The sequence below is a fragment of the Doryrhamphus excisus genome, linkage group LG19 (assembly GCF_037039965.1).
Source record: "Doryrhamphus excisus strain RoL-2023G ecotype Guam linkage group LG19, RoL_Dexc_Guam_v1.1, whole genome shotgun sequence".
In the NCBI taxonomy this organism is placed as follows: Eukaryota; Metazoa; Chordata; class Actinopteri; order Syngnathiformes; family Syngnathidae; genus Doryrhamphus; species Doryrhamphus excisus.
Window position 1 is genome coordinate 4,035,988 of NC_136375.1, and position 27,458 is coordinate 4,063,445.

Below are 27,458 nucleotides of genomic sequence, written 5' to 3' on the forward strand. Positions count from 1 at the left end.
CTTCCACCGTTGATCATAGTCGGATGAATTCGACCATTTTTTGTGACTTCCAGCGTTGGCTACATTAGCTGCTGTCTGAGTGATGACCCCATCTTGCGGCTCGAAAACTGTTTGTCCTTCAAATTATATAGTTCATGAAATTTTAGCATGCTATCCCAGCGTGGAGGAACGTGGGCGGGAGACGCTCGCTACAGGCTGCAATAGTAGGAGTCAGAGGTGATCGGCATTGAAACGCATTGACTGGCATATACCAAATGCGTGCTTTGGCGTCCCTACAGTGTTGAGGCGAGAAACCGTATTGAATTCATGAAATAACTCATGTCAAAACAGGAAGGCGGTGGTTGATCTTGCTGCCATATCGCGTCTTGGGCAACAATCATGTCCCAAATTAAGGTAAAAGTACCCTTATGTGTCCATTTCAAGTACTTTCAGTTAGCGGTAATTTTTCTGAAAGGAATTCATGACGCCATCCGAGGTTCCAATGTGAATGCTTCTCAAAATCATTGCGTAGGTTTGGATGTCTTTTGTTTGGAGAAAATGTGTAAACAGGTTTGGTACATCAGTGCGATCCCATCAAAACAACACAACACAACACAGGGGAACGTGTCCAGGATTCAAGCAGAAGCTGTCCATTTTACTGACACACACTTGGAAAAGTGTGAAGGTTTTTAATCCATCTTACAGTCAAAATATTATTAATCGTTGACACATTTTAAAAGAAGGTCATATGATTCTCCAGACAGTTCATCAGAGCAAAAGTAAACGTTTTGAGGCTTGGAAAGGATGACTGCAGATAGTTTGTCAATAATTTCAGTCCACCACAACAAAGCAAAACCAAAATATAATATAAATGTATTCTCCAGGTGAGGTCTACTTGTTTTGACTCGTCCGCTCAGGAATAAAAATCATCACTTCATCTCTCTGGTGGAACATCTTTGGAAGAGCTCAGCAAATTATTCCAACCACAGATTTAACCTCCAAGTTGCTGTCCGTCCCCCCAAGCAAACCCTCCTGGACGATCCTCTGGCAACGGGTTGTAATTGGCATCGTGGTCTGGAGTGTCAAACAGCATCTTTCTGGTGACACACAAAGCAAAGATTCAAATAAATCATAAGACTCAGTCTTAAAGCTACTCACTTTAACAGATTTTACGACGCACTCCTATAAAATCAGTGTGATCGGTCGACGCTCTCTGAAACAATGAAATCAAACAGGGTCCCGGACACGGTGAATCAACTTTGCTTAAATATGTTATGTATTGTTTGAAACTATGTTCTACGTTCTCTTTGATGTTTGAAAGCAAAAAAAAAAATGTATACAGTAGTTCAAGGCAGCCACCCATGACCTGGCAGCTCAGCCTCATTTCTGGAAATGACGTCAGCGCTTGGTTCAGTACATTTTTGATCAAAACAGTAGTCATGCTAAAATGTTGTGTTGCTGCTCGATGTTTACGATATCAGAGTGGTACTCTACATTTCTTTTCTTTTCCAAAAGAAGAAGGTTTAAAGACAACAATGAACGAAGCAAATCCATTGCAGCCTGGTCATCCTAGAAGGGGGATTCCGCCATCTGCGGTCCCTTCTCCATCCATCCATCCATTTTCCTCCGCTTATCCGGGTCCGGGTCGCGGGGGCAGCAGTCTTAGTAGGGAAGCCCAGACTTCCCAATCCCCGGCCACCTCCTCCAGCTCCACCGGGAGGACACCAAGGTGTTCCCAGGCCAGCTGTGAGACATAATCCCTCCAGCGTGTCCTAGGTCTGCCCCGGGGCCTTTTCCCGGCTGGGCATGCCCGGAACACCTCACCAGGGAGGCGTCCGGGAGGCATCCGGACGAGATGCCCGAGCCACCTCAACTGACTCCTCTGGATGTGAAGGAGAAGCGGCTCTACTCTGAGCCCCTCCCGGATGGCTGAGCTCCTCACCCTATCTCTTAGGGTGAGTTCAGCTACCCTACGGAGGAAACTCATTTCAGCCGCCTGTATCTGCGATCTCACTCTTTCGGTCATGACCCAAAGCTCATGACCATAGGTGAGGGTGGGAACATAGATCGACTGGTAAATTGAGAGCTTTGCCCTCCGGCTCAGCTCTCTTTTCACCACGACGGTCCGGTACAGCGACCGCATTACTGCCGAGGCTGCACCGATCCGTCTGTCGTCCTCACGCTCCCACTTTCCCTCACTCGTGAACAAGACCCCGAGATACTTAAACTCCTCCACCTGGGGCAGGACCTCATTCCCAACCTGGGGGGAGAACTCCACCCTTTTCCGACGTGGTCCCTTCTCAAGGTTTCTTTTTCCCTAATGGGATTTGAGTTTTTCCTTGCCCTGATGGGAGTTCAGATCAGGGATGTCGTCTATTGTCTATCATCTACTGCTATCTACTGCTTGTTAAGCCCTTTGAGGCTCTTTTGTGATTAAGGGCTGTATAAATAAACTTGACTTGACAGTGAACAAGAGATGGATGGATGGCCACCTTGAGTTCGGTTCTTGGTTCACTGGTGATTGCTTCAAAAGGAACACCTTCACTGGAAGCAATCCAGTCAAGACACGCATTCTGTGTGTTACATAAACATCTTTTCAAAGCGATATATTTACCGCTGGGGGCGGCGGCCACATATCGAATCAAGCAGCTTCTCAAAAAACCTTAACGCTCATGAAGAAACACTTAGCATTCTGTGTTTTGAAGGTGATCTTTATCTCCATGTCTTAAAGGGGACCTTTTATGCTTCCACCTTTCTGACCTGTAAATGTAGTTAGAATGTTGTATTCTGGTGTTAAACAATGCCAACATTTCAGATAATGAGCTTTGCGTATTTGGAAGTGAGCCCTGAAAACGTTTGGGATGGCTCAAAACGCTCGATTTCAAAAGGCGTGGCAAAACCGCTCCTTTGTGATGATCTGAGAGTTGTTTACTCACAAGATGGATGGGGTCTTCAGCCACCTCCCACCACCTGGCTGGTTGGGGAAGACGTCTTCCAAGAAGAAGTACACGTGACCAACGGCGATACCTGGAAGGCAAAAAGACCTTTAAACTATTTCAGAGTGACACAAACTCTTAACGCACGTTAAGAAGATGGTTGGAGATACCTAGAAGATCAACGATGATGGAATTGCCCAGCAGAAGTGAAAATCCCATCAGCACCCAGGGCAGAAAGGGTGCCTGGAAATTCAAAAGGCCGAAGAAATTCATACGGACATTTGGATTTCGTCGACTCCACACGTAGACCAACATGATGGTGAACGCCTGACCCAGGAACACCAGACTTACAAATACTCCAAATATCTGAAATCCTGTTAAAGAACCTGGTAGACCATGGTTACTGCGGACAGAAATCCGGTCAAGACACGTTTGGATTGTACACAACATTCTAGCCTCGACAACATCATCGCTACGTTTATTTTTTTTATGTCAATATTTGTTGACACCTATTCAATTCTAGATTTTGGGACTGCACTTTTTGGGGAATGTTGCCCATCACTCACAATCCTTCAACATCCTTTTTCTGTGCATTATAACGCCACAAAACAAGTTAATATGAGCTAGCTAACAAATAATTGGGAGATATTATTTCGACTAAAGCCCTAAAAAAAAACCCTCCGACAATGTTTTATCATTTTATATACATGCTGTGATCATCCAAAAACAAGTACATTGATGCGAACATGTAATATTTACAGTATCTTTTTACAGTATTTTACCACATTACCGTAACATCTTTCCTAGGGGCATTAATTTCAGCGACCGACTGATCGGAACTAACGCTATTTCCGCCTCCTTCCCCCAGGCCAGTGGTTCACAAACTTGATGAAATAGTCTAAAAAAAAAACAAAAACAAAAACTAAACAAAACAAAACCCCAGCTCAGAACGAACAAGCATCTTGCGGAGTCTTCATAGCGATGTCGTCTGGTCTAGGTTGAGAGCCGCTGTATCCAAGGTGTCAGTCGGTCCTGTTGTTTTGTTGGTAGCGTATGGAATATCAAAGTTGACCAAATTTTCGGCTTATCGCCACAACCGTCAACAATACATGTGTGAGGCATGATTTATAACCTAGCTTTAACTTTTCAAACCATTAAGGAGTAGCTTGAGGTACGCCTATAGCGAGGCGGTGTGTTATTCCTCCCAGAATTATAGTACTTTGTGTTAGCTGCGACAATAATAATATCGCTGTAGCTCGGGTAATATACAGGTCAGTTATGGAAATGGAACACTGTTGGCATTTTTTTGGAAAGTTTTTTGTTAGGGCTTAAGCATCAACACAGCTGTGTCCCAATGAGGTGCATCGTTAGCTAGCTCGTATTAACTCGTCTTCTCACGTTATAATGCACAGAAAAGAAAAATAAATGGAGTTGATGGGCAAAATTCCCCTCCAAAATTTCAGTGTAATCTTAAACTTTAAACTTAATCACCTTTTTTCAGTTTTTGGTCTCACTCACTGTAACATGCAAAACATTATGACTAAATTACAGTAGATGTCTGTCAGTAAGAAGCAACATTTCATGTAAAGCAGTGATTCCCAAAGTGTGGGCTGCGGCCCCCTGGTGGGCTGTGGTGGTACTGCAGGTGGGCCATGAGAGTTCATTAAGAATATGATTCATTTTTGCAAATATTTTTATTGTAAAATATTTTTTTCACAATTAAAACAAATATTTATAGGCCTAAGTAATAACCTATTGCGTGTTATTGACCTGTCACAATATTTTAGGAACCTTATACAGTTTATGATTGTAATGTAGCTCTCTGGTCATCATGCCAGTCTTGAATGCAGTTATGAAAAGTATGAGAATTAATTAGATTAAAAGTTTGGGCTTCCTTTATCCCCCTGCTTTCATTTCAATCCTGAATCCTGAATAATAATAATAATAATACATTTTATTCATTCATTCATTTTCTACCGCTTTTCCTCACGAGGGTCGCGGGGGGTGCTGGAGCCTATCCCAGCTGTCTTCGGGCTTGAGGCGGGGTACACCCTGGACTGGTCGCCAGCCAATCACAGGGCACATATAGACAAATACATTTTATTATTTAAAATATTTTTATTATCATTTATAGTAATATTAGACTAATAATAAAATAATAATATAACAACAATAATAATAATATTATTAGGTATATGAAATATAATTATAAATGACAATAAAATATCATTCATAATATAATAATATATCATTATAAATGACAAAATATTTTAAATAATAACTAAATATTAATTATTATTATTATTAAGTTAATTGCTCTGAGAACGCAGCATTTCATCTATGTACTGTTTTTAGGACAAAGGTGGGCCGCAGACATTTTTTAGATTTTCAAGTGGGCCCTGAGTTGGTAATGTTTGGGAACCCCTGCATTAGGGAGTGGCTTGAGTGCCACAATAATAATATTACTGTAGCTTGGTTAATATACAGGTCAGTTATGGAAATGGAACACTGCTGGTGGAGGTGCATTGTTAGCTAGCTCGTATTAACTTGTCTTCTCACATTATAATGCACAGAAAATGAAAATAAATGTGAGTTCATGTTTCACATAAGGATTATGAATGATGGGCAAAATTCCCCCCCAAAATTGCGGTGTAATCTTAAACCTTTAACTCTGCTTAGGAGCTTGTTAAGATCCACCACTGCAAAATGTAAATTATTGAAAGGTTTAAACTGCTCCAGGAGTATATACACTGTAACATGCAAAACATTACATAAATTAACATACTAAAACATACTAAATTACAGTCGACGTCGGTCAGTAAGAAGCAACATTTCATGTAAAGGATACAGTCATCAGAAATCCACCAAAGATAAACATGAAGACAAAGTCACCTGTCCGCCCTCTGAAAGAACCCTCCTCCAACATACGACAGTATCTGTATCTGGAAAAAAAAGTTAAGGAAGTAGACATTTCTGAGAGCTTTACAATGACCTGCATATCAGAATAAAGTATAAAACTGTGTTATCTGACTTGAATGAACAGTGACTACCCATCGGGATGATGTTTTAAGTTTTAAGTGGCCGCATTACTGCAGACGCTGCGTTGATTCGCCGATCGACCTCACGGTCCCACCTTCCCTCACCCGTGAACAAGACCCCAAGATCCTTGAAATCCTCCACCTGAAACAGGACCTCGTTCCCAAACCGGAGCGAGCACTCCACCCTTTTCTAAATGAGAACCATGGCCTCGGATTTGGAGGTGGAGTGTCATTCCAGAAGCTTCACACTCAGATGGAAACCATCCCAGTAAACGCTGAAGGTCCACCGAAAACTGCTGGCATGTAATAGCATGCCACCAATCTCGACATCCCAGAGCACTCTCCACAATGGACACGGTCGACTGGCTTTTCCAAGTCCACAAAGTCCACACGTAGGCCGGTTGAGCAAGCTCCCATGTACCCTCCAGTACCCTTGCAAGGGTGTTGAGCTGGTCCAGCTTTCCACATCCGGACTGAAAACCACTTTGGACCTCCTGTAGTCAAAGTTCAAAGTTAGATATGTGAACTGTGCATTCATGTCTGGTTCTTGGGACACGGAAAGGCACACGAGACGCACAGTTCACTTGTGTGGTTGTTTTTTTCATTTTTGTCATTTTTAAGGATGCGCCTACGATGCCGCCCAAACGTCCTGCATCTTCTCAGGAAACCAAAGCGCCATAAAAGGGCAACCATGCTACAAATTTGTTATTTTATTGGATTATTTTTCCATTCTGTCTCTGTTCCAATAAACCAGAGGTGAACAAACTACGGCCCGGGGGCCACATCCGGCCCGCCAAGTGTTCTTTCCAAAGTATTTCATTTAAACTTAACATACAACCTGACATCATGGTAGCATCATGGTGGCATCAAGTAGCTGTTTTATCAATTTTGTTATTTGATGTGGTCTGCTGTTTACAAAGTGCTCCTGAAAAAAGGGACACAAGCACATATAGCACTTTTACAGATACAATAATTCCAGGTGGACTGTTAATTGTAAAATATCTAGTCTGCCCCCCCCGTCAATTTTGTTAAATCAATGCGGCCCACGAGTCAAAATGTTTGCCCACCCCTGCAATAAACCCACCATTAAAAATGATGACACCGGTCATATCTTTGTAATGTACATAACATGGGATCAAATACTTAATCAAAATACTAATTTTCTCACTGTCTCTGTAAATGCATTATGTGTTGTTGTTTTTTTTATTCAAAGGATACAAAAAAATCATATTGAAGAGGAAATTGAAGCCCACTGGACCAAAAAATAAGAAGTTTGTTATTAGCCGCCATACCTAGAAAAGGAGACAGACAAACAATTAATCATATATCAAACACAGCCAGGCCTCACGAGAAAAACAAGCTACCAAAGGGAAAGTATATACGTGCATCCGGAAAGTACTCACAGCGCTTCACCTTTACCACATTGTAGAGGTTTGATTAGCTTGAGAGCCTTTAGCTTTGGCTTACACATCAGTCTATTGTCATAAGTTGAACTCCACAGGCCGTGTCCGTAGCTCAGCTGTAGCGCCACAAATCCACACAGGAGAGCGTTTTGTTTGTAACGAAAATATATTAAAAAATCTCCACGTTTATTTCCCAAAATACAAACAAAATAACTGGCTAACACAACTAACTGAAAATAGACAAAAGAAAACCGTATGCCTTCTAACGCTGGCTGACGGCAGAATGTAAACAAGGAACTATATCTGCTCTATGTGCTCTGAAAGGGGAAGTACACTTTTTAACAATGCATACAAAATCTTCTAAAAACATGAATTCCAATAGACTTTTAAACATTTTTAAACTATTATTTGATGTTATAAATGAAATTATGAAATTTTAAACTTCTTTACTTCTACCTCTACACACATTGTCACAGCTTTATTCCAAAATGGAATAAATACATTTTTTTCCTAAAAAAAAAAATCTACACACAACGCCCCATAATGGCAAAGTGATTTTTCTTGGGGAAATTGTTGCCAATTTATGAAAAATAAAAAAGTGAAAAATTACATGAACATAAGTGTTCACAGTCTTTGCCCAATATTTTGCTGATGCACCTTTGGCCGCAATTCCAGCCTCGGGTGGTTTTGAATATGACGGCACCAGCTTGGCACACCTATCTTTGTCCAGTTTTGCCCATTCCTCTTTGCCAGGGATGGGTAAACTATGGCCCGGGGGCCACATGTGGTACATCAAGTGTTTGAATCCGGCCCGCCAGTTGCTTTCTAAATATTTGAACTTTTACAAACATACAAACTGGCAACATGACTTGCAAGTCGGATGTCTTATTTAGTAAAAAAAAGAACAAAACAACAAAACTGTCAAATTAAATGACATAGATTGATGTGGTCTGATGTTTAAAGTGCTCCTGAAAAAAGGCATATGAGAACATACAGCTGGTAACATAACACTTTTACACATAAAATTAGACAAATAATTCAAGGAAAATTATAATCATAAAATAGTGTGTGTGTGTGTTTAATATATGTTTTGGCCCCCCGGGCAATTTTGTTAACTCAATGCAGCCCATGAGTCAACATATGTGCCCACCCAAAAAGTCTTAGCAGTACCTGGCTGGCTGGCTGGGCCACTCAAGGATATTCATGGAGTTGTTCTGAAGCCACTCCTTTGATATCTTGGCTGTGTGCTAAGGGTCATTAGCTGAAAGATGAACCGTCGCCCCGGTCTGAGGTCAAGAGCGCTCTAGAGCAGCTTTTCATCCAGGATGTCTATGTACATTGCTGCAGTCATCTTTCCCTCTATCCTGACTATTCTTCCAGTTCCTGCTGCTGAAATGATGCACAGAATGATGCTGCCACCAGCATGCTTCACTGTAGGGATGGTATTGGCCTGGCGATGAGCAGTTCCCTGGTTTCTCCAAACATAACGCGTGGCATTCACTTCAAAGACATACATTTTTATCTCATCAGACCAGAGAATTTTGTTTCTCATGGTCTGAGAGTCCTTCGGGCGCCTTTTGGCAAACACCAGGAAGGGCTGCCATGTTCCTTTAACTAAGGAGTGGCTTCCTTCTGGCCACTCTACCATACAGGCTTGATTGGCGGACTGCTGCAGAGATGGCTCTTCGGTGCAATCATCAGTGCAATCATGCAGCACTCACGCTAGTCTCTCTGCAGCCGGGTTAGCGGCGTTAGCGCTTCCATCTCACGTTCCCCATGACGACAGATGGTAAACATGGTTGATACCGTCTTTTTTGCTGTTCACTCCCGCTATGCAGCCTCTCCTCCTACGTATCCCCGCGGGGATCTCGGCGTAGCCAAGGGGTGCTCAAAGCTAACAGCTGCTCCCGAGTGTAATAGAGCAAGAGGAAAACCATGAACATAAGAAGATGAACGTGCCTAGCTATACACTTGTTTAAGTGGTCGATATGGCACCAAAAACAATATGAAAGTAATAAATAAAGCACCATTAAACACTAAAAACGCCACAGAATACACAGCGCTGCCATAACTAGCTTATACTTGGGCGGCGCCATTTTGAAACATGATACCTCCGCATTAAATCCAGTCTGTATCCTTATGAACAATACGCTTGTTTTCGATATGGTGCTTAAAAGGTATCTGCTTAACTGTTGTGCGAGCTTTGGCATTGTTGCTGAACGGCCACCTGACTACGAGAATGACTGTTTTGACTTCCCATGGACGTTTGTGTTGGTGAAATCACTTTTGGGGCTGATGTAAGAATCTACCAAGAAAAGCGTGTTTCGTGGCTCACCTGGTAATTCCTTAGGATCAAATCTGGATTGAAGTAAAGTTGAAAAGGTGTGATGATCTCTAGTTGCTGGAAGAAGGAAATAAGAAGAAATAAAAGTCAAAGATGATGATTAAAGATGACAAAAAACTGTTTTTTATTGTTTTACATGTATGGCTTTGACTACCGCTCAAAAGTTTGGGATCACTTGGACATTTTAAGATATGGCTTTTTCTTGGCAATCCTGCCATGAAGTCCAGCATCCTGAAGTCGCCGCTTCACTGTTGATACTGACACTGGTGTTTGACGGCTACTATTTAGTGCAGCTGCCAGGTGACGACCTGTGAGACGACTTTGTCTTAAACTACACACTCTCAGATATTTGTCTTCTTGCACAGTTGTGCATCGTTTTTCTGTCCTTGTTAGACCCAGTTTGTGCTGCTATCTGAAGGGAGTAGTTAGCAGCATGGTAAGAGATTTTCGTTTTAGTTTAGATTTTTAGATGGGTTTTCTAATAATCTATTATCCTTATAAAATGATTATTAATCATTAACTTGGATTAAGCCATACCAGAAGATTGATGCAGAGGACTGACAGTTGTTGATCGGAGGCCTCTTTGCAAAAATGTAGATCCTTCTTTGAAAATCATCTGAATTTGTGAAATGGATGAAAATGTGTTTTTCTTTGGAAAACAAAGAAATTTGCAAGTGATCCCAAACTTTTGAGCGGTAGTAGCGGTTAATATATATATATATGACATATAAATAGTTGAGATAATTTTTGGTACCAAAATCAGCATAAAAATGCTGATCGGTTGATATCAGTATCAGATTTTATACATATACACGTATTGGAAGTTGAAATTTGGACAATATTGTCAATATTGGCTTTCTTGAAAAAAAGCCAATATCGGACATCCCTAATATAAATGATGAATGAACGGGATATATGAATATTTAAGTCTCCTGCAGTTACTTTTACCCCCATAGACGATGTGATTCTTGACGCTGCGACAAGATCAACCACCACCGCCACCTTCCTGTTTTGACATAAGTAAATTCAATTGCGTTTCTCAAATTCATTCATTCATTCATTTTCTACCGCTTTTTCCGCATGAGGGTCACGGGGGTGCTGGAGCCTATCCCAGCTGTCTTCGGGTGAGAGGCGGGGTACACCCTGGACTGGTCGCCAGCCAATCACAGGGCACATATAGACAAACAACCATTCACACTCACATTTATACCTATGGACAATTTGGAGTCGCCAATTAACCTAGCATGTTTTTGGAATGTGGGAGGAAACCAGAGTACCCGGAGAAAACCCACGCATGCACGGGGAGAACATGCAAACTCCACAGAGATGTCCGAGGGTGGAATTGAACCTGGTCTCCTAGCTGCGCGCTAACCACTAGACCGCCGTGCCGCCCCGTTTCTCAAATTGATGACCCAAAATGTAGCCAAAGAAAGTGCCAGCATCTTGATAAAGGTGAAAAACACGACTGAATTGAAGAAATAAAACAAGATGGCGTCTGTGTAGTATCTTGTTGTCATAAATAGTTTTCAATAAGGTAAACCTAGCCTGAAATGTTCATTGAGCCCTTTCATTTGTCATCTTTATGCATATAGAATAGCTTTACACTCATACAAGACTATACACACTGGCAAGACTATCTTCATTAGTGGCCCTCTCTCACCTCACAACCGCGGGTATGGTATATTCAGTCGCATTCTCTCCCTCCACACCTGGCTCCAGTCTGCTACAAACTCCCTCTCCCTTAACTATATCGACAACTTCGATCTTTTTTGGGGCCGGAAATCCTTTTTTAATCCTGACGGCCTCCATCCTAGCAAACTTGGCAGTCGGATTTTAACAGTACACTTACAACACGCTGTTCACAGTGCGTGACTATTTACATTTAGTCAGACACTCCCCCCTTTCTCTTCTTCCTTATCCGGCTACAATTCTACCCACAGCTCCTCCTGCAGGCCACAGCGTTCACTGCACCCTGCTACTGCTTGCTCTACTTTTCAGCCTGTTCTTTCACCTACAAACAAGATCCCATCCCACTGGTCATACTGCCCGACTGGACTCCGCTATTACAACAATAAATATGCTAATCTGATAAATCTCCGCCCACTCTCCCGCAGCCAAGATCAAATGATGAACTCTCATAACATCAAATTATCCCTCCTAAATGTCTGCTCTCTCAACAACAAGGCTCTCATCCTAAATGAATACATCACTAAAAATAACCTGGACTTCCTCTGTTTGACTGTTTGGACTATTTCTCCCTAAAACCAAGCAACACCTCCTGGATTTACTTACCTTGAAAACGCCCGTCCTGGCGGACGTGGCGGTGGCACAGCAGTTATAGTATATAAAAAGGAGATCAAAATCACTCCAGTCTCCCTCCAAAATGTTCACTCCTTCGAATTCACTGCCTTCAAACTGTCCGGTCCATCCCCCCTTGTCACTGCTGTCATCTATCGCCCCCCAAAACCAAATTCTTCTTTCCTATCAGATTTTACGGACCTCATCACCAAATTAAATGCCATCTCATCATCCATCCTTCTGCTCGGTGATTTCAACCTTCATATTGACAATTCCAACTCCAAACCTGCGACAGAATTCCTTGATCTTCTCAGCTGTTTTTCCATCACTCAACAAGTTAACTTCCCCACCCACACCAGAGGACACATCCTGGATCTTGTCTGCACTACTGGTATCAATATTTACAACCTCACTAGCCATAACCTGCACATATCAGACCATCTGGCCATCACATTTGATTTACACACATCTCTTAGTGTCTCAAAAATCAAACGTGAAATAACCTTCAGGAATCTCAAATCCATCAACCCTCATGCCCTTACCTCACTTCTAACTGCAAAATTTGCTATCTCCCCTCCCCCACTGTCCGAGGACCCCTCTGAACTTGTCTCCTACTACAACAATACCCTTTCCTCCTGTCTTGATGAACTGGCCCCTAAAAAAACCAAATAGGTCTCCTTCTCCCACACTGCCCCCTGGTACACCCCTCAGCTCCATAATATGAAGACCCGTAAAGGCCAGCTTGAGCGACTGTACAAGAAATCTGGCCTCACTGCTCATCTCCAAGCTTACACAGATTTTCTACAGCAATATAAAGATGCCTTAAACACTGCCCGCTCACAATACTACTCCAATCTGATTACATCTAGTTCCAACAATCCTAAATCCCTCTTTTCAACAATCAACACACTGCTAAAGCCAAATGACAACTCCTCCTCATCCTTCACCACCACCAAATGCAACAACTTCTTAACCTACTTCCAGTCCAAAATTACCAAAATATACAGCTCCCTAAACCCGCCCCGGCTGACTCGCTTCCCCCTGACCCTCTGCTATCTGGCTCCACCCAACGACTCTCCAAATTCACACCTATCTCACCCGTGCAACTCACTGAAATACTAACCGGTATAAAGACTCCAACATGCTCCCTGGATCCTATCCCTTCTTCATTCATTAAACCCTGCCTCCACATCATCTCCCCGCTGATCACAAGTATCATTAACTCCTCCCTTATCACTGGATCCGTCCCACAGTCTCTCAAGCTGGCGGCAACCACCCCCACACTCAAAAAGTCTGGTCTCGATCCCAATAACCTCTCCAATTTCCGTCCCATATCCAACCTCCCTTTCCTGTCCAAAATCCTTGAACGTGTCATAGCTGCTCAACTTCAATCTCACCCCAACTCCAACAGCCTGTTTGAATCCTTCCAGTCCGATTTCCATCCCAAACACAGTACTGAAACAGCTCTTCTTAAAATCACCAATGATCTTCTTCTCTCCTCCGATTCCGGCCATCTTACCATCCTCATCCTCCTAGACCTCACCGCAGCCTATGACACCATTAGCCACTCCATCCTCCTGTCCCGCCTCAAAACCAGCCTCAATATCATCGATTCTGCTCTGTCCTGGCTCCAATCATACCTCACCAATCGTCAACAGTTTGTGCACATAAATAGCTGCTCCTCCTCCATAGTCCCTTTACCTCAAGGTGTTCCCCAAGGTTCGGTGCTTGGTCCTCTTCTCTTCATCCTCTACATCCTTCCACTTGGCAATATCATCCGTCGACATGGCCTCAATTTCCACAGCTACGCCGATGATATTCAATTATACATTTCTACCACCTCCATCACCTCCAACATCTACTCCACCCTCACCAACTGCTTAGCTGATATAAAAACTTGGATGGAACAAAATTTTCTCAAACTTAATAGTGACAAAACAGACATTATCATCATCGGTCCCAAAAACACCACAGCGCCCACCCATAATTTCCATCTTCAATTTGACAGCGCCACCCTCACTACATCCCCGCTCATCCGCAACCTTGGTATCCTCCTAGACCCCACCCTTCCATTTGAACCCCACATCAAACAGTTAACCCGGACTGCATTCTTCCATCTTAAGAACATAGCCCGACTCCGTCCATCACTTACATTCTCTGCCGCTGAATCCCTAATCCATGCATTCATCACCTCCAGAATCGACTACTGCAACAGCATTCTCTACGGTACACCATCCAAAACCCTCAACAAACTACAATATATTCAGAACTCCGCTGCCCGCCTCCTCACCTCCACCCGCTCCCGAGAACACATTACCCCTGTCCTCCAAAACCTCCACTGGCTTCCCGTCCCCCAACGCATTCACTTCAAAATTCTTCTCATCACCTACAAAGCCCTCCATGATCTGACCCCCCCATATCTCACAGACCTCCTCAATCCACATAATCCCCCGCGTCCCCTTCGCTCCTCAGACTCAAACCTCCTGGCACTCCCCTGTAAGACCAAGCTTCGAACCTGGGGAGACAGAGCCTTCTCCATCGCTGCCCCCACCCTCTGGAACTCTTTGCCCCATTCACTCTGTGCTTGCCCTGACCTTCCCACCTTTAAAAAACAACTCAAAACCCACCTCTTTAAATCTGTTTTTAATGTCTAACCTTTTATACCTGACTGCTGTGCCCCGCCCCGCTTTTACTCATGTTTTAACTGTACTCCTGTTTTTACTCATGTATTAACCAATGAATGTTGTATTTTGGTGTGTCTTTTATTCTGTTTACTTGTTTTATTCAACTTCATTCTTTTGTAAAGTGTCTTTGAGTATCTTGAAAAGCGCTATACAAATAAAATGTATTATTATTATTATAAAACTATCACTATAATACTATAACATGTTTTGTGTTAACATTTTTGAATGGCAACCGCTGATGACATCATAGACAGGTGTCTGGTTGCCATTTCGTGTGCAAGCTAATTGGATGCTAACAGAGAAGGATGTTTTCTCAGTTTAAAAAAACTCATACAGCGTATTGACTCATTCAATCCCAGCCACTTTCCAAAAGACAACCCCTTCAGGAACGGCCATTTTAGGTTTTAGGTAAGTTTCAGGAAAATATCAGTTCCCCGACTAGAAAAGGGAGACAAACAGCTTTTTGTGAAAAGATTAGGGCTGTCAACCGATTAAAATATTTGATTGTGATTAATCACATTTTGTCCATGCTAATTTCTGGTCTTCCAAAGCACGTCCGCAGCACGACTCCTCACAAGGACGCGTAAATTCCAGCGTATTTCTACAGTACCATCCAACTTGCACTGGCTCCCACTTTATTTGAAATGCGACTTTAAGGTTCTGTTACTTCCTATTTGGTTGACCTAGTTGTATCCTATGCTCTGTCCGGAAACCTACGCTCACAAAACGCCGGCCTTTTAACAATCCCAAAAGCCAGAATGAGTATTGTGTGTGACTTCCATGATCTTGGTGGACTCCATACTCCATACATACGTCTCAGCAGTGATTCCAATAACTCATTGATCATATCATCTGGGATGGTAAAGAAAGCATCTCATTGACATTCATGTCTGGTGTCTGACCCTGCCAATCCTGGAGAATCTTGACCTTCTTCACCATCAGGAACTTTGATGTAGAGGCTAAAGTATGAGAAGACACGCCACCCTGCTGAGCAATTTGCCTTGTTTGACACTTGAGGCTGTTGATGTTACCAGACCTCTTTGCTAACCCACACAGTGACTGTGAATCTTGGGTTCATGTGGGTTCCAACGGGTCTTTTGCCGTATTTGTGGGGATTGGGATCCCATTTAATGAACGATTCATCACAAAACTTTCCACTGTCCATCCTCTTGGCAAGATGCGGGCCTTGACAAATGCAACTGTAGTTTAGTTCTTTCTCAATTCTTGTTACCTTCCAAATTACAAGACAAGTCAGGATGGTGCTTCTCACACTTCACATCAAAGATCCGAGATGGTCAAGATAGTCCTGGATTGGCTGGCCCAGATGTATGGTCTTAGATGAAGGCTTAGAAAATGAAAGCAAAGAATCTTCATGAAGTCTGGGCGTTGTGCAAAACTGCTTTATTAAGCTACATTCACATTCTGATTTTTTTTTTTTTTTTTAAAGGTGACCTTCGTTCATTCATTTTCTACCGCTTATCCTCACGAGGGTCGCAGGGGTGCTGGAGCCTATCATAATTGTCTTTGGGCGAGAGGCGGGGTACACCCTGGACTGGTGGCCAGCCAATCACAGGGCACATATAGACAAACAACCATTCACACTCACATTCATACCTATGGACAATTTGGAGTCGCCAATTAACCTAGCATGTTTTTGGAATGTGGGAGGAAACCAGAGTACCCGGAGAAAAGCCAGGCATGCACGGGGAGAACATGCAAACTCCACACAGAGATGGCTGAGGATGGAATTGAACTCGCTGTCTCTTAGCTGTGAGGCCTGCGCACGAACCACTCGACCGCCTTGCAGCCTAAAGCGGACCTATTATGCTCATTTTTCAGCCCTTTGTATTGAGTAGTGGACTCCAAAAGAGCAGCTACAACAATAACTCTCACAGAAAGCTTTCTAGATCTTCCAGAATCTGCACCTATTCCAGCTGTATTTCCAAAACGTCTGTTTTAATTTATTCCACCCATGGCACACCTCCAAGCACCCCCACTGCGCTGTGATTAGTCACACTCAGCTTGTACACGCCTACATTAGGAGGTCCCACTCACTGTTACAAAAAAAAACTCTGTGAAACCGAGCGTTCAGAGCTATCCCAAACTTCTTTCACGGTTCACTTCCAAATGTTTAAACCTCATTATCTGAAACATTGAATTAAATATGATAATTCTCCATTCTAATAACATTTAACGGTCAGAAAAGTGGCCATTCACATTACCAAAAATAAGGTACTAGTCAATGTGAATGCAAAGCATCCAGGAAGTGACATGCATGTGAAAAAAGCACAACGCCACATGCATTTCTGTAAAGATTAGGGCAGTGTGTGCGCTTGCATGGCAGCACGACAAACATGCAGACCCCCTTAAAAACACGGGACACCACGACACCGACAAGTCTACCCCTGCCTCCCCGTCTAGTTCCTGGTCGGACACCGGGGAAGAACCAAGCAGATCAGGTCAGAACAGGTGGATCTTCCACTGCTTTTCAAAATTGTCCAGGAGCTATTTGTCCGTCTGTGCAACAAGTGTCCCCCCGCCCTATGAACGAGTGTTCAGCACAGCAGGTGACATTAAAAACAATTAGAAACAATTTTAAAAGGGTAGAAGTTGTTTTCCACTTTCTGCTCCTCACTACTGTATTAGCCTAGCTGCTAGTGCATTCATATTAGCAGTATGTTTAACAGACAGGAATATAAACAAACATTGATTGCACTGTTGAAAGTGTCACTTTAACTTTGTTGTTGCTGTACTGTATTTTTTACAGCAGTAATTATTGTTTCATTGTTTTACTCCACCACTGAACCACTGCTATTGTAATTGCATAGCCGATGTGAAAGTGGGAGGAAAGTTGTTTTTGAAAAGTGGTTGCTGTTTTAAGATGGCAAAAAGAATGATCAAGAAGTGGTGCATAGTAAAAAAGACAAACAGCACTTTAGTTGAATTTACTGCCAAGTGCCTAGAAGGAATAAAGCCAAATCCTTTTTGTAGGACCATACTGAATTCCATTTTTTCCCTTTGCTTATTTGCATTATGTCGAATTGCAACATATCGCAATAAATTGCACCATATCATATCTGATTGCATCGATTTGAACTAAAATGATTATCGTATCGCCAGAAAATTCCATGTATCGTTAAAGTATGGTATCGCTGGCAGTGCATCAAGATGTGTAGCGAATCGTCCTCAGTGCTGAGATTCACACCCCGAGTACACAGGAGCCCAGTCCTCAAAACCCGTACACGTACACCAGCTTGCCTCACCTCACTGATCAATATTCTCTTAAGAGGAAAGGGCAAGAATTTTGGCTAGTTTGTGGAGAAATTTCCTTCTCATACTTCAGGCTACACATCAAAGTTCCTGATAGCGAAGAAGGTCAAGATGCTCCAGGATTGGCTGGCCCAGACACCAGACATGAACGTTACTGAGCATTTTTGGGGTTAGATGAAGGAGGAGGCTTAGAAGATGAAAGCAAAGAATCTTCAGGAGATCTGGGAGCGGTGCAAGATGCTCTTTTTACCATTCCAGATGATTTGATCAATGACTTATTGGAGTCATTGCTGAGGCGTATGGATGGAGTCCTCCAAGATCATGGAAGTCAGACACAATATTCATGTTTTCATTCAATACTCATGTTTTTGTAGCATGCGTGTGTTTTCAAAGGACAATATCATTTCCACCGTACATTATTTTGGTATGCCACAAACCTTTTTGTCTCGATTAAATAATAAAACTAAATGAATATGTTTATTTTGCTATAATAATCTACAGGCTTGTGCCTTTTATATAAGCTATTGGAGCTAAAATAGGACTCTTTATTTGTTTATCCAACCTGGATGAGCAACAAGACTTGTCAGGCATCCTATGTTGATTGTTTTGGATTGACACTGATTTTAACAATATTTTTGATTGGCGCTGATTTAACATGTTGACTGTTGCGGTGTTGTACAACTGTACTGTAATAGTGATATTACAAACATTACTAAAAAGTACTGCTGTACAAATAAACATACCAAATAAACAGGAACGTCTTTTATGCTGTTGTACTTTTCTATTCTCAACCAATGTCATTTGTCATATGTGAAGCTGTTGCTGCACCTCATAGTGAATGATCAGGATTCTAACTCTTGTTTAAAGTCATCGATAAGGCCGCCATCAACACTTAAGGTCGATTCGGTTATGTTTATGTTATCTCTGCTAAAACTACCACAACCCCACGTATTGTAAATACGACTAAAAGATGTGGAGGAGGTACTGTATGTGTGAATAAAAAGTGTATGTTTGTGTAATGTCTTACCACGGCAGCAGTAGTGAGGACACATGCGGTAGTATAAGCTCTCGTCACAAGTGGAATCTGTAGATATTCTTGTTGGAACGTCTGGTAAGCCATGTTGCAACTACTGCCTGCATTTACTGACACGTCCCTCCAAACTCGTCTAGATCATCAAACATATGCAAATAAAAACCTTCTTCCTCCTCCACCACCTCCTTTTCTTCTTCTTCGTCGTCCTGTCGAGTCTTCTTCGTCTACTTTTACTTAATATACGTCACCAGTTTTCTTCGGTTCATTGGCGGTTGGTGGTAGCGCCACCTCCTGTATTGGAGTGTATATTGAAAATGCAAAGTGAGCACATTAGCCAAAATTTGTCAATTATTAAAACTATAATAGCCCTATTTTTGTCTTTTAATTTAATGTATTCATATGATGTGTTATTTTATTTATATTATTAGTTTTCTTACTTGTTCACACACATGCATTACAAAAAAATCACAACTAGTTAACTTGCTGATACAGTTAATCTTCAAACAGCTAAAATAATGCACAAGGCTAAAAATAACCAATTACCGAAAAATGTCATCCAATACTTCTCTACGAGAGGAGAAATATGATCTCAGGGAAGAACTACATTTGAAACACTTAGACATAGACTTTCTTTATTGTCATTGCACAATACAAAAACACAGCAGTCAACACTTATATGCTAGGACTATGTTAAAAAGCCATAACATTTCAGTATGTGGAATCAAACTATGGAATGGATTGAGTAATGGTAATGGTAATATTTAATTTGAACATGCATCAGATTACAATTGAGTGCATCCCATAATCAGTTCACGGTTCCACATGTCCAAAAGGAGTAGGAAGAAACAAAGCTTATTAAATCCTACCCCTCCATCTGGTACTTTTACAATCAGTAACTATTACATTTGTTCATTTCCTGCTTTCCATAATACAGTTGAAGGGTTTTTTTGGGGTTTTTTTTGTCCCGTACTGAAGTACGAGGTGATATGAGCATCCAATGACATAATGGGTACCATAGTAAGTGTCAATATAGTGATATATATATAGCACATCATGACTGGTTCAAGACTCTTCATCCTTGTATTTAGCAAACATCAACTGCTTGTATTGTTTCTTGAATTGGCTCATCGTTGTGCATTGTTTGAGGTCCTTACTCAATCCATTCCATAGTTTGATTCCACATACTGAAATGCTATGGCTTTTTAACGTAGTCCCAGCATAGAAGTGTTTCAAATTTAGTTCTTCCCTGAGATCATATTTCTCCTCTCTTGTAGAGAAGTATTGGATGACATTGGATGACAAGTAAGGACCTCAAACAATGCACAACAATTTTTTTTTTAATTTATAAAATAAATTAAAAAAAAGAAAAAAAAATTAAATTATATTAGGAAAGCAGGAAGTGAACAAATGTAACAGTTACTGATTGTAAAAGTACCAGATGGAGGGGTAGGATTTAATAAGCTTTGCTTCTTCCTACTCCTTTTGGACATGTGGAACCGTGAACTGATTATGGGATGCACTCAATTGTAATCTGATGCATGTTCAAATGAAATGAAACCATTACCATAGTTTGATAATAATAGATTGAGTAAGACCCTCAAACAATGCACAATGATGAGCAGTTGAAGCAGTTGATATTTGCAAAATCCAAGAATGAAGAGTCTTGAACCAGTCATGATGTGCTATATATATCACTATATTGACACTTACTATGGTACCCATTATGTCATTGCATGGTCATATCACCTCGTACTTCGGTATGTGAAAAAAAATACAAAATCATTATTATTTTTTAAACTTACATTATATTAGAAAAGCAGGAAGTGAACAAATGTAACAGTTACTGATTTTAAAAGGTACCAGATGGAGGGGTAAGATTTAATAAGCTTTGCTTCTTCCTACTCCTTTTGGACATGTGGAACTGTGAACTGATTATGTGATGCATTCAATTGTAAACTGATGTTCAACTAAAACATTACATTACCAAACATGAGGTGACCTTGAAGTCAAGAGTCATATTTCATAGGCCATATTAATAATTCACAAATCCTGACCACATGTGGGGTAGTTGGGTGGGGGTCCGAGGGCCCGTTTAAGTTATTTTTCCAGAACATTTCCCGTATTTTATGACAGGACGCAGCAAGAAGCACTGGTGCGTGAGATTGATATGTGTATGAATCCATCTGCCGTGCATGCATCGAAGTCATGTGGCACCATGAGCTGTGAAATGTATGATGACTATACAATATTTTATTTCTATGCATCATGCGGAAGTTCATACTACACCCCTTGCCTAATAATGTATATGAAATATTAATTCATTCATTTTCTACCACGGAGCCTATCCCAGCTGATTTCTGATTTTTTTTTAAAGGGGACCTTCATTCATTCATTTTCTACCGCTTAACCTCACGAGGGTCGCGGGGGTGCTGGAGCCTATCCCAATTGTCTTTGGACAAGAGGCGGGGTACACCCTGGACTGGTGGCCAGCCAATCACATATAGACAAACAAGCATTCACACTCACATTCATACCTATGGACAATTTGGAGTCACCAATTAACCTAGCATGTTTTTGGAATGTGGGAGGAAACCGGAGTACCCGTAGAAAACCCATGCATGCATGGGGAGAACATGCAAACTCCACACAGAGATGGCAGAGGGTGGGATCAAACTCTGGACTCTTAGCTGCAAGGTCTGCATGCTAACCACTCAACCATTGTCAACGTCAAGCTCGGCAAGAGGGTTCGGAACCATGATATAAATGACACAATTCATACAATAATGTACGTAATTATAACCCGTCTGACCTTAAGGTGTCAGAAAGTGAGGGTTACTGACCCACTTTGGCACAGCTGCCATCAGTTACATTACCGCTCTTCTCACAAGCCATTTAATGACCGGCGGCAGCTTCCACAGTCTGTTCCATTTACTTACTGGTGACTGGAGCAACTGGAGCTTCAGTGTCTTGCAGTATCTCTTCAACATGGGACGATGGGAGGTTGAACCGGCAACCTTCAGGTTGTAAAGGTTGCAGACCTCTGGTAGACACAATTATAAACATTTGATTTTAGACAGTTTTGTAACACTTTTTATCTTTAATGTTTGTCTTCAGTGTATTAAAAAGGTATCTTAACCATCCAGGCAGTGATTCCTCCACAACAGAACAGCCAATCATACACTGACTGGAGTTAAGACAGCACACACTAAAGGATATAAACTGTTAAAAGTGCATGTATGTACTATATGTGTGCCATGTTGTGAGGCATTCATCGTTGTTTCGGACAGAAGAGCTCCAGGGATCTGGCCACGCCAAGTTGCTCCTCTTCTGCAGCCTGCTGGACTTGGACGGTGTGGCGGCAGATCAGCGACGACAGCTCCTGTAGCTCCAAAAATGCCCTAAAAAGAACAGAGGAGGTGAGGGAAGCCTGAGCCTCATTTTGGACTGTGCTCCCGGAATAACAAACAAAAAACAGACTGTGTATATATATTTATACTGTTTATTCTGTATATTTTGTATTTTCATTTTTAATAGATGTGTCTGCACCTACTTCACCAAAACAAATGCCTAGTATGTGTTTGATCATACCTATAAACAATTTTTGATTCTGATAAAAATGCAAGACAGACAGCTTTGTGTTCAGGGTTCACACACCCTCTCTAAAGGGTCAAATTAAACAATTTTCTGGCACAACTTTCAGGTTTTTAAATGATAAAAATAGAAAAACTACATCCAATTTATACCCCACAATACTGGAATATATCATATTAGAACCCGTATTATTTGAAATCCAATTATATTACAATTCCAAGCACTTTAAACCCCCACTTTTCAAACCATATGCTTAAACTTCACTTTAATGGTGATACATAATGGTAGAACAATATTGAAATATTTATCGCCACATTATGTTGTATATTTTTAATATATGGTGTCCAACTCGTTTTTTCCATCTCTTATGAGCCCCAGAAATTTCAGTATTGTCATTCACCCTTTCAATGTCTTCACTGTCTATTTGTATTTGCTCGTGCGTCTTTTCTACTATTACCAAACAGCATGATTTTGGTTTTACTTCAACAGTTTTGGTCCCAGTATTGACCCCTGGGGTACTCCACATGTAATATTTAAACTTGCAAATGTGTGTCTGATGTTGAGCAAGTGTACCAACCCAGATAACTGCAGACTCATGTCTTTTGAGGAACTTTTCATGCCTCGCAGGCACTCAAGAACGGCGCCATTTTCCTTGGGATCCCCCTCTGTGCACTCCCTCAGAAGCTCCTCGCTCTCCTTCAAGCAGGCCTCAGCTTTGCCTAAGTAGGTATGCACAGAACATACAAATTGTGCTTATGATCAGCATTTCATAATAATAAAAAAACATGTCACTAACCAAGAAACTCCCTCCTGTCCCCATTGATGTAGAAGTTCTTGATAGGTAGCTCGTGCCGGGTTGTGTCGACCGCAGAGGCAAAAGAAGTGTAGGACTTTGCAAACTGTTGGGCAACTTCAGCCACAGGAGTCAGCGCGGAGATCTGATGAAATAAATATAGAACAATGGGACAACAGACACTCAGTGGTTGCTTTTGAAGTTAGGGGAACCCTCCTTCCTCGTGGACTTGATAACTTAAGATACCTTTGCCTTAAAAGGGGACACACAATGCTTTTCCCACTTTTCTGACTTGGTTAGAATGTTGCATTCTCATGTTAAATGATGCCAAAGTATCAGAAGTGAGTCGTGATCGAAGTTTGGGATGGCTCTGAACACTCAGCTTCAGAGAGTTTTTTTCCAACATCACAGTGAGCCCAGACTTCCTTATATGGGCGTTCCCCAGGTTCATAAAACCTGGCCCGTGTGGACAAAAGGTAAGCTCAGGTTTTGACTGCATTTCCTGACCTGCATATCCAGTAGCTCATTCGCCTGCTGTTCTTTCTGCATGAGGACGTACTGGCGCTTCTTCGCCATCACCTCTCTATGAAGCATCTCTTCTTCCTCCATCTTTTGCAGTAACCTGGCTTCAGCTTTGGCCTTTAGCTTTCCGGTATTACTCGCCATCTGCAGTCAAACGGAACAAAATTACTGCAGCCTCTTAAAAAAAAATAATTAATGCCTGAAAAATGTCTGCTTACTTTTGCAGAGATGTAAGAAAGAAGGAATGATTGCATCTCTATTAGTTGTTTCTGATTTTCTGGGTTTGTCTCAGCTTCTTCTGCACTTTCTATTATTGTTTTACCTGCGAGAGACTGACAATGAAAACACTCATATTTGTTACCAACACTTATTATGGAGGATAATGACCTCGAATGACTGAAATATCAAAATCAGGACGACCGCAGTGTCCATCAGAGAACGTCGACTGGAGGATGGTCTTTCCAAGCAGTGACGGCTCACTTTCACGTGACATCTTCACTGCAAGGATAAGGGTACATTAGTGTAAGTCATAGCAGGCTAGGTTGTGAATGAAGTATTTAGACTGAAAAGTGGACGTAAAAAAAAAAAAGAAAAGAAAAGTGGACGTATCACGCACACATTCCAACAGCTGGCAGGCCCATGGAGCATCGTGGGGGGGTGCCCACTTTTAGTTTGATCCCACTGGGTTTTGGAGAAGAGGGTCTCTGTAGAACACTCCCAGAATCGCTGCTCTGCTGAATCAAATACATTCACAGGGATGTCATAACAAAAAGTGATTGAAGGTCCTATAAAATATATAAATACAGCAAACTGATAATCATGACAATACCTTTCTCAGTAATGACTTCTCAGAAGTCTGCAGATATCGAGACTGGACAACAGTTGCTAAACATGGAAAAGGCCACATTAAATATACTATTTCAATGTTTAAAGGGTAAGAATGGATGAATTATTCAAATCTTCTGTGTATTACTTTAGGGATGCTTTTAAATTTAAAGGGAACCTATAATGCACATTTTTCGACCCTTTGTATTGAGTCTCCTATAGAGCAACTACACACAATAAAATTTTTGTAGATCTTCCAGAATCCGCACCTATTCCAGCTGTATTTCCTTTAATCTGTGCTTCCTGCCAAAACGGTCTGTTTTAATTTATTCCACTCACGGCCCGCCTCAGAGCATGCCCACTCCGCTGTGATTGCTCACATGCCCAAAGTGTTTCTTTGTGACGTCATAGTTTTACCACACCTTTTCAAACAGAGCCTGTTTGCCATCCCAAACTTCATTCAGGGCTCACTTCCAAATGCGCAAACCTCATTGTCTGAAACTTTGTTTAATATGAGAATACAACATTCTAACTACATTTATAGGTCAGAGAAGTGGGGAAAAAGTCCCCCTTTAAGAATTCCCTCAGTGGGGAAATTTGTAAAACCCATAATGACACTACAATGGCATCTTGTCATGCAAGTTATTATGAACACTTACCTTTCTTCTTGGTTGTTTTATTTGCTGTGTGCCCATTTTTGGAGCTGAAAAAATAAGTTCAATAATTTTAGAATTAATGTTAGAAACAGTAGTAAAATGACAGCTGAATTATATTCGTAACTTGCACAGCGTTATGTTAGAAACAACCTCCAATATAAATTTCCATTCATTTTAAATACTTAAGAGAAAATAACTCTAACGGAAAACCGTAATAGGCTACCTTTTAGCATCTGCGGTTGAGTTTTTGATACTACTCGGCAACTGTGTTGTTCTTCTTGACGCCATATTGATTTTGAAGGAACCCGCCTTGACCGTCACATTTATACTTCGGTGAGAAACAAAAGCAACAACATATTGGTTCCGCTTCTCCTGTTCTGCGGGTGAGTCTGTCAAAAATGTTAACATTCGGGTGCTATGGACCAATCAGCGTCCATTATTACAACATTCTCCAACATTCTCGTCGAATCAGCTCCGCTTCTGTCGTACATACAACCAAGCTCCGTGGAGTGAGGTTTGAGTGGAGCTCCACCTCTGTAACGTCGTGCAAAGCACGTCCCAAAGCCGTAAAGATTGTCCCCCAACTACGTATAGATTTGTATTTAAATACAATTTAATTTATTCTAAATTGTTTTTAATTACTATTTTAAAAAGCCCTGACATAAATACAAAAACAAAAGTAGACAAGAAAAAAACAGTGAGCTGTAACATTTTAATAATGATTACTTGTATTATTATTGTATATTAGCATCAGAATGGTTTATTTGGTCTCAAAAGATGCTGACACAAATGCTGGATCAAAACTACTGACAGTACTACGTACAGCCGCTATTATCACCTTTTTGACCACCAGGAGGCGGAAAAGTATTAAATTCATGTCACCATCCTACTTATTTGAATACTTTATGATAATATTAATATTAGTTTCTATCATTTAGTATTCGCTTGGAAAGTACAGGGCAGCGTGGAAAAGTTATATAAGGTTAAACATCAGAAGTAGTAGTTGTAGGAGCAGGCCTGAATGGTAGCCACCGCCCCACTGCGACGCTAGGGAGGAGTTAGCCTGCCAGCCAGCTAGCTAGTTAGTAGTAAGCTAGTTAGTTAGCTAGTAGTTAGTTAGTAGACACCACTGCCTATAGCTGAGTGGAACTAAGAAAAAAGTCTTTCTGTTTCCCCCTGGCTAAATCTGCCCTTTTCTTGGATTCCTTGACGTGACGACACCATTGTTGCTTTGGATTCTAAAGACTGTTGGCGGGACTCGATCTCTTCTCAGGTAAAACTTTGATCCAACTTTGATCCAACCATTCTTCCATCATTATATCCTCATTTTCAGCATGAATCAGTGCATCATACATCAGTGTGTACATCTTTGGGCGGAAAGGCGCTGGACGGCATGAGCTAGTAGAAAAGTTGTGTTTGTCGTCGTGTGTATAGTTTTAAAAAAAGAAAAATGTTCCTTTCCTCTTCGCTGTGAAAAAGATGAGAACTGTTAATTTCCTAGTATCTTAATGTGATGATTTGCGTGGTTCTGGTGTTCTTCACAAATTATGACGTGTAAACGTCACCGCCGTGTGTCTTTGGAATCTTTTTGTGTTGAGTTACTTGGGTGACTTCTGGAAGTTTGCGTGCGTAAAAGACTTGTTTAGTTGACGTGTGCTTGTGTTGTCCTGCACACGAAGGCAAAAGTCATAGCCTGCGGATGTTGATTGTGACACCGCCGTGTTGAGGGTGTGAACGTTTACAAATACTCTAAACTCCTTAGTTAAAGGGACTGTGTGTAACTCATTCGAAGCCGAACAATATTAGAAGAACACCTCCGGCCAGAAGATGTGGTTAAAAAACATATCGTACTAAAAAGACTATCTTTGTTTTATAATTTTGAATTAAACTGCATACAAATGGGTATAAATTGTCGTCCATGGCTGTCAGTCACTGCTGTCTGGTAGGCACGGGCCGGTATGTATTGATGTGCGGATCATACGCTCTAAAATCGAAATATCGATACTTTTGGTACTCAGATCGGTATTGCTGATACCATCCTGAATTATACTCGATATCATATCAAAAAGGAGCTTAGTGGGGTATG

At 41.5% G+C, this 27,458-nt stretch overlaps 3 protein-coding genes across 3 annotated transcripts in view; 1 reads left to right on the plus strand and 2 right to left on the minus strand.

Moving 5' to 3' along the window:
- Window positions 1-654: 654 nt before the first annotated feature.
- On the minus strand, window positions 655-19,215 carry derl2 (derlin 2). The gene is made up of 7 exons (XM_058057280.2): window positions 18,980-19,215; window positions 9,692-9,757; window positions 7,172-7,245; window positions 5,764-5,857; window positions 3,086-3,281; window positions 2,916-3,006; window positions 655-1,076 (listed from the first exon to the last, which is right to left on the minus strand). The coding sequence occupies exons 1-7, from the start codon at window positions 19,070-19,072 to the stop codon at window positions 971-973; spliced, it is 720 nt and encodes a 239-aa protein (XP_057913263.1). The 5' UTR covers window positions 19,073-19,215; the 3' UTR covers window positions 655-970.
- Window positions 19,216-21,942: 2,727 nt separating this feature from the next.
- Window positions 21,943-25,740, minus strand: haus8 (HAUS augmin like complex subunit 8). Its single transcript, XM_078798989.1, has 10 exons — window positions 25,596-25,740; window positions 25,370-25,419; window positions 24,721-24,776; window positions 24,508-24,625; window positions 24,279-24,389; window positions 24,110-24,213; window positions 23,877-24,035; window positions 23,373-23,514; window positions 23,154-23,295; window positions 21,943-22,383 (listed from the first exon to the last, which is right to left on the minus strand). Exons 1-10 carry the CDS (start codon window positions 25,658-25,660, stop codon window positions 22,254-22,256), a joined length of 1,077 nt encoding a protein of 358 aa, XP_078655115.1. The 5' UTR covers window positions 25,661-25,740; the 3' UTR covers window positions 21,943-22,253.
- A 569-nt stretch (window positions 25,741-26,309) lies between these two features.
- tln1 (talin 1) overlaps window positions 26,310-27,458 on the plus strand; it is a 75,029-nt gene continuing 73,880 nt past the window's right edge. The window contains exon 1 of the mRNA XM_058057245.2: window positions 26,310-26,645. The gene's annotated coding sequence lies outside the window, so the exon portion shown is untranslated. The remainder of the gene's footprint in view (window positions 26,646-27,458) is intronic.

Coding starts and splice junctions, on each gene's coding strand:
- derl2 (XM_058057280.2), bottom strand. CDS start 19,072: ATGGCTTACCAGACGTTCCAACAAGAATATCTACAGATTCCACTTGTG. Junction 7,246..9,691: donor TGATCCTAAGGAATTACCAG/GTGAGCCACGAA, acceptor CTCCTTTTCTAG/GTATGGCGGCTAATAACAAA. Junction 1,077..2,915: donor CTGAAGACCCCATCCATCTT/GTGAGTAAACAA, acceptor GTGTGTCACCAG/AAAGATGCTGTTTGACACTC.
- haus8 (XM_078798989.1), bottom strand. CDS start 25,660: ATGGCGTCAAGAAGAACAACACAGTTGCCGAGTAGTATCAAAAACTCA. Junction 25,420..25,595: donor TCAACCGCAGATGCTAAAAG/GTAGCCTATTAC, acceptor TTATTTTTTCAG/CTCCAAAAATGGGCACACAG. Junction 23,515..23,876: donor ATGAGCTACTGGATATGCAG/GTCAGGAAATGC, acceptor TTATTTCATCAG/ATCTCCGCGCTGACTCCTGT.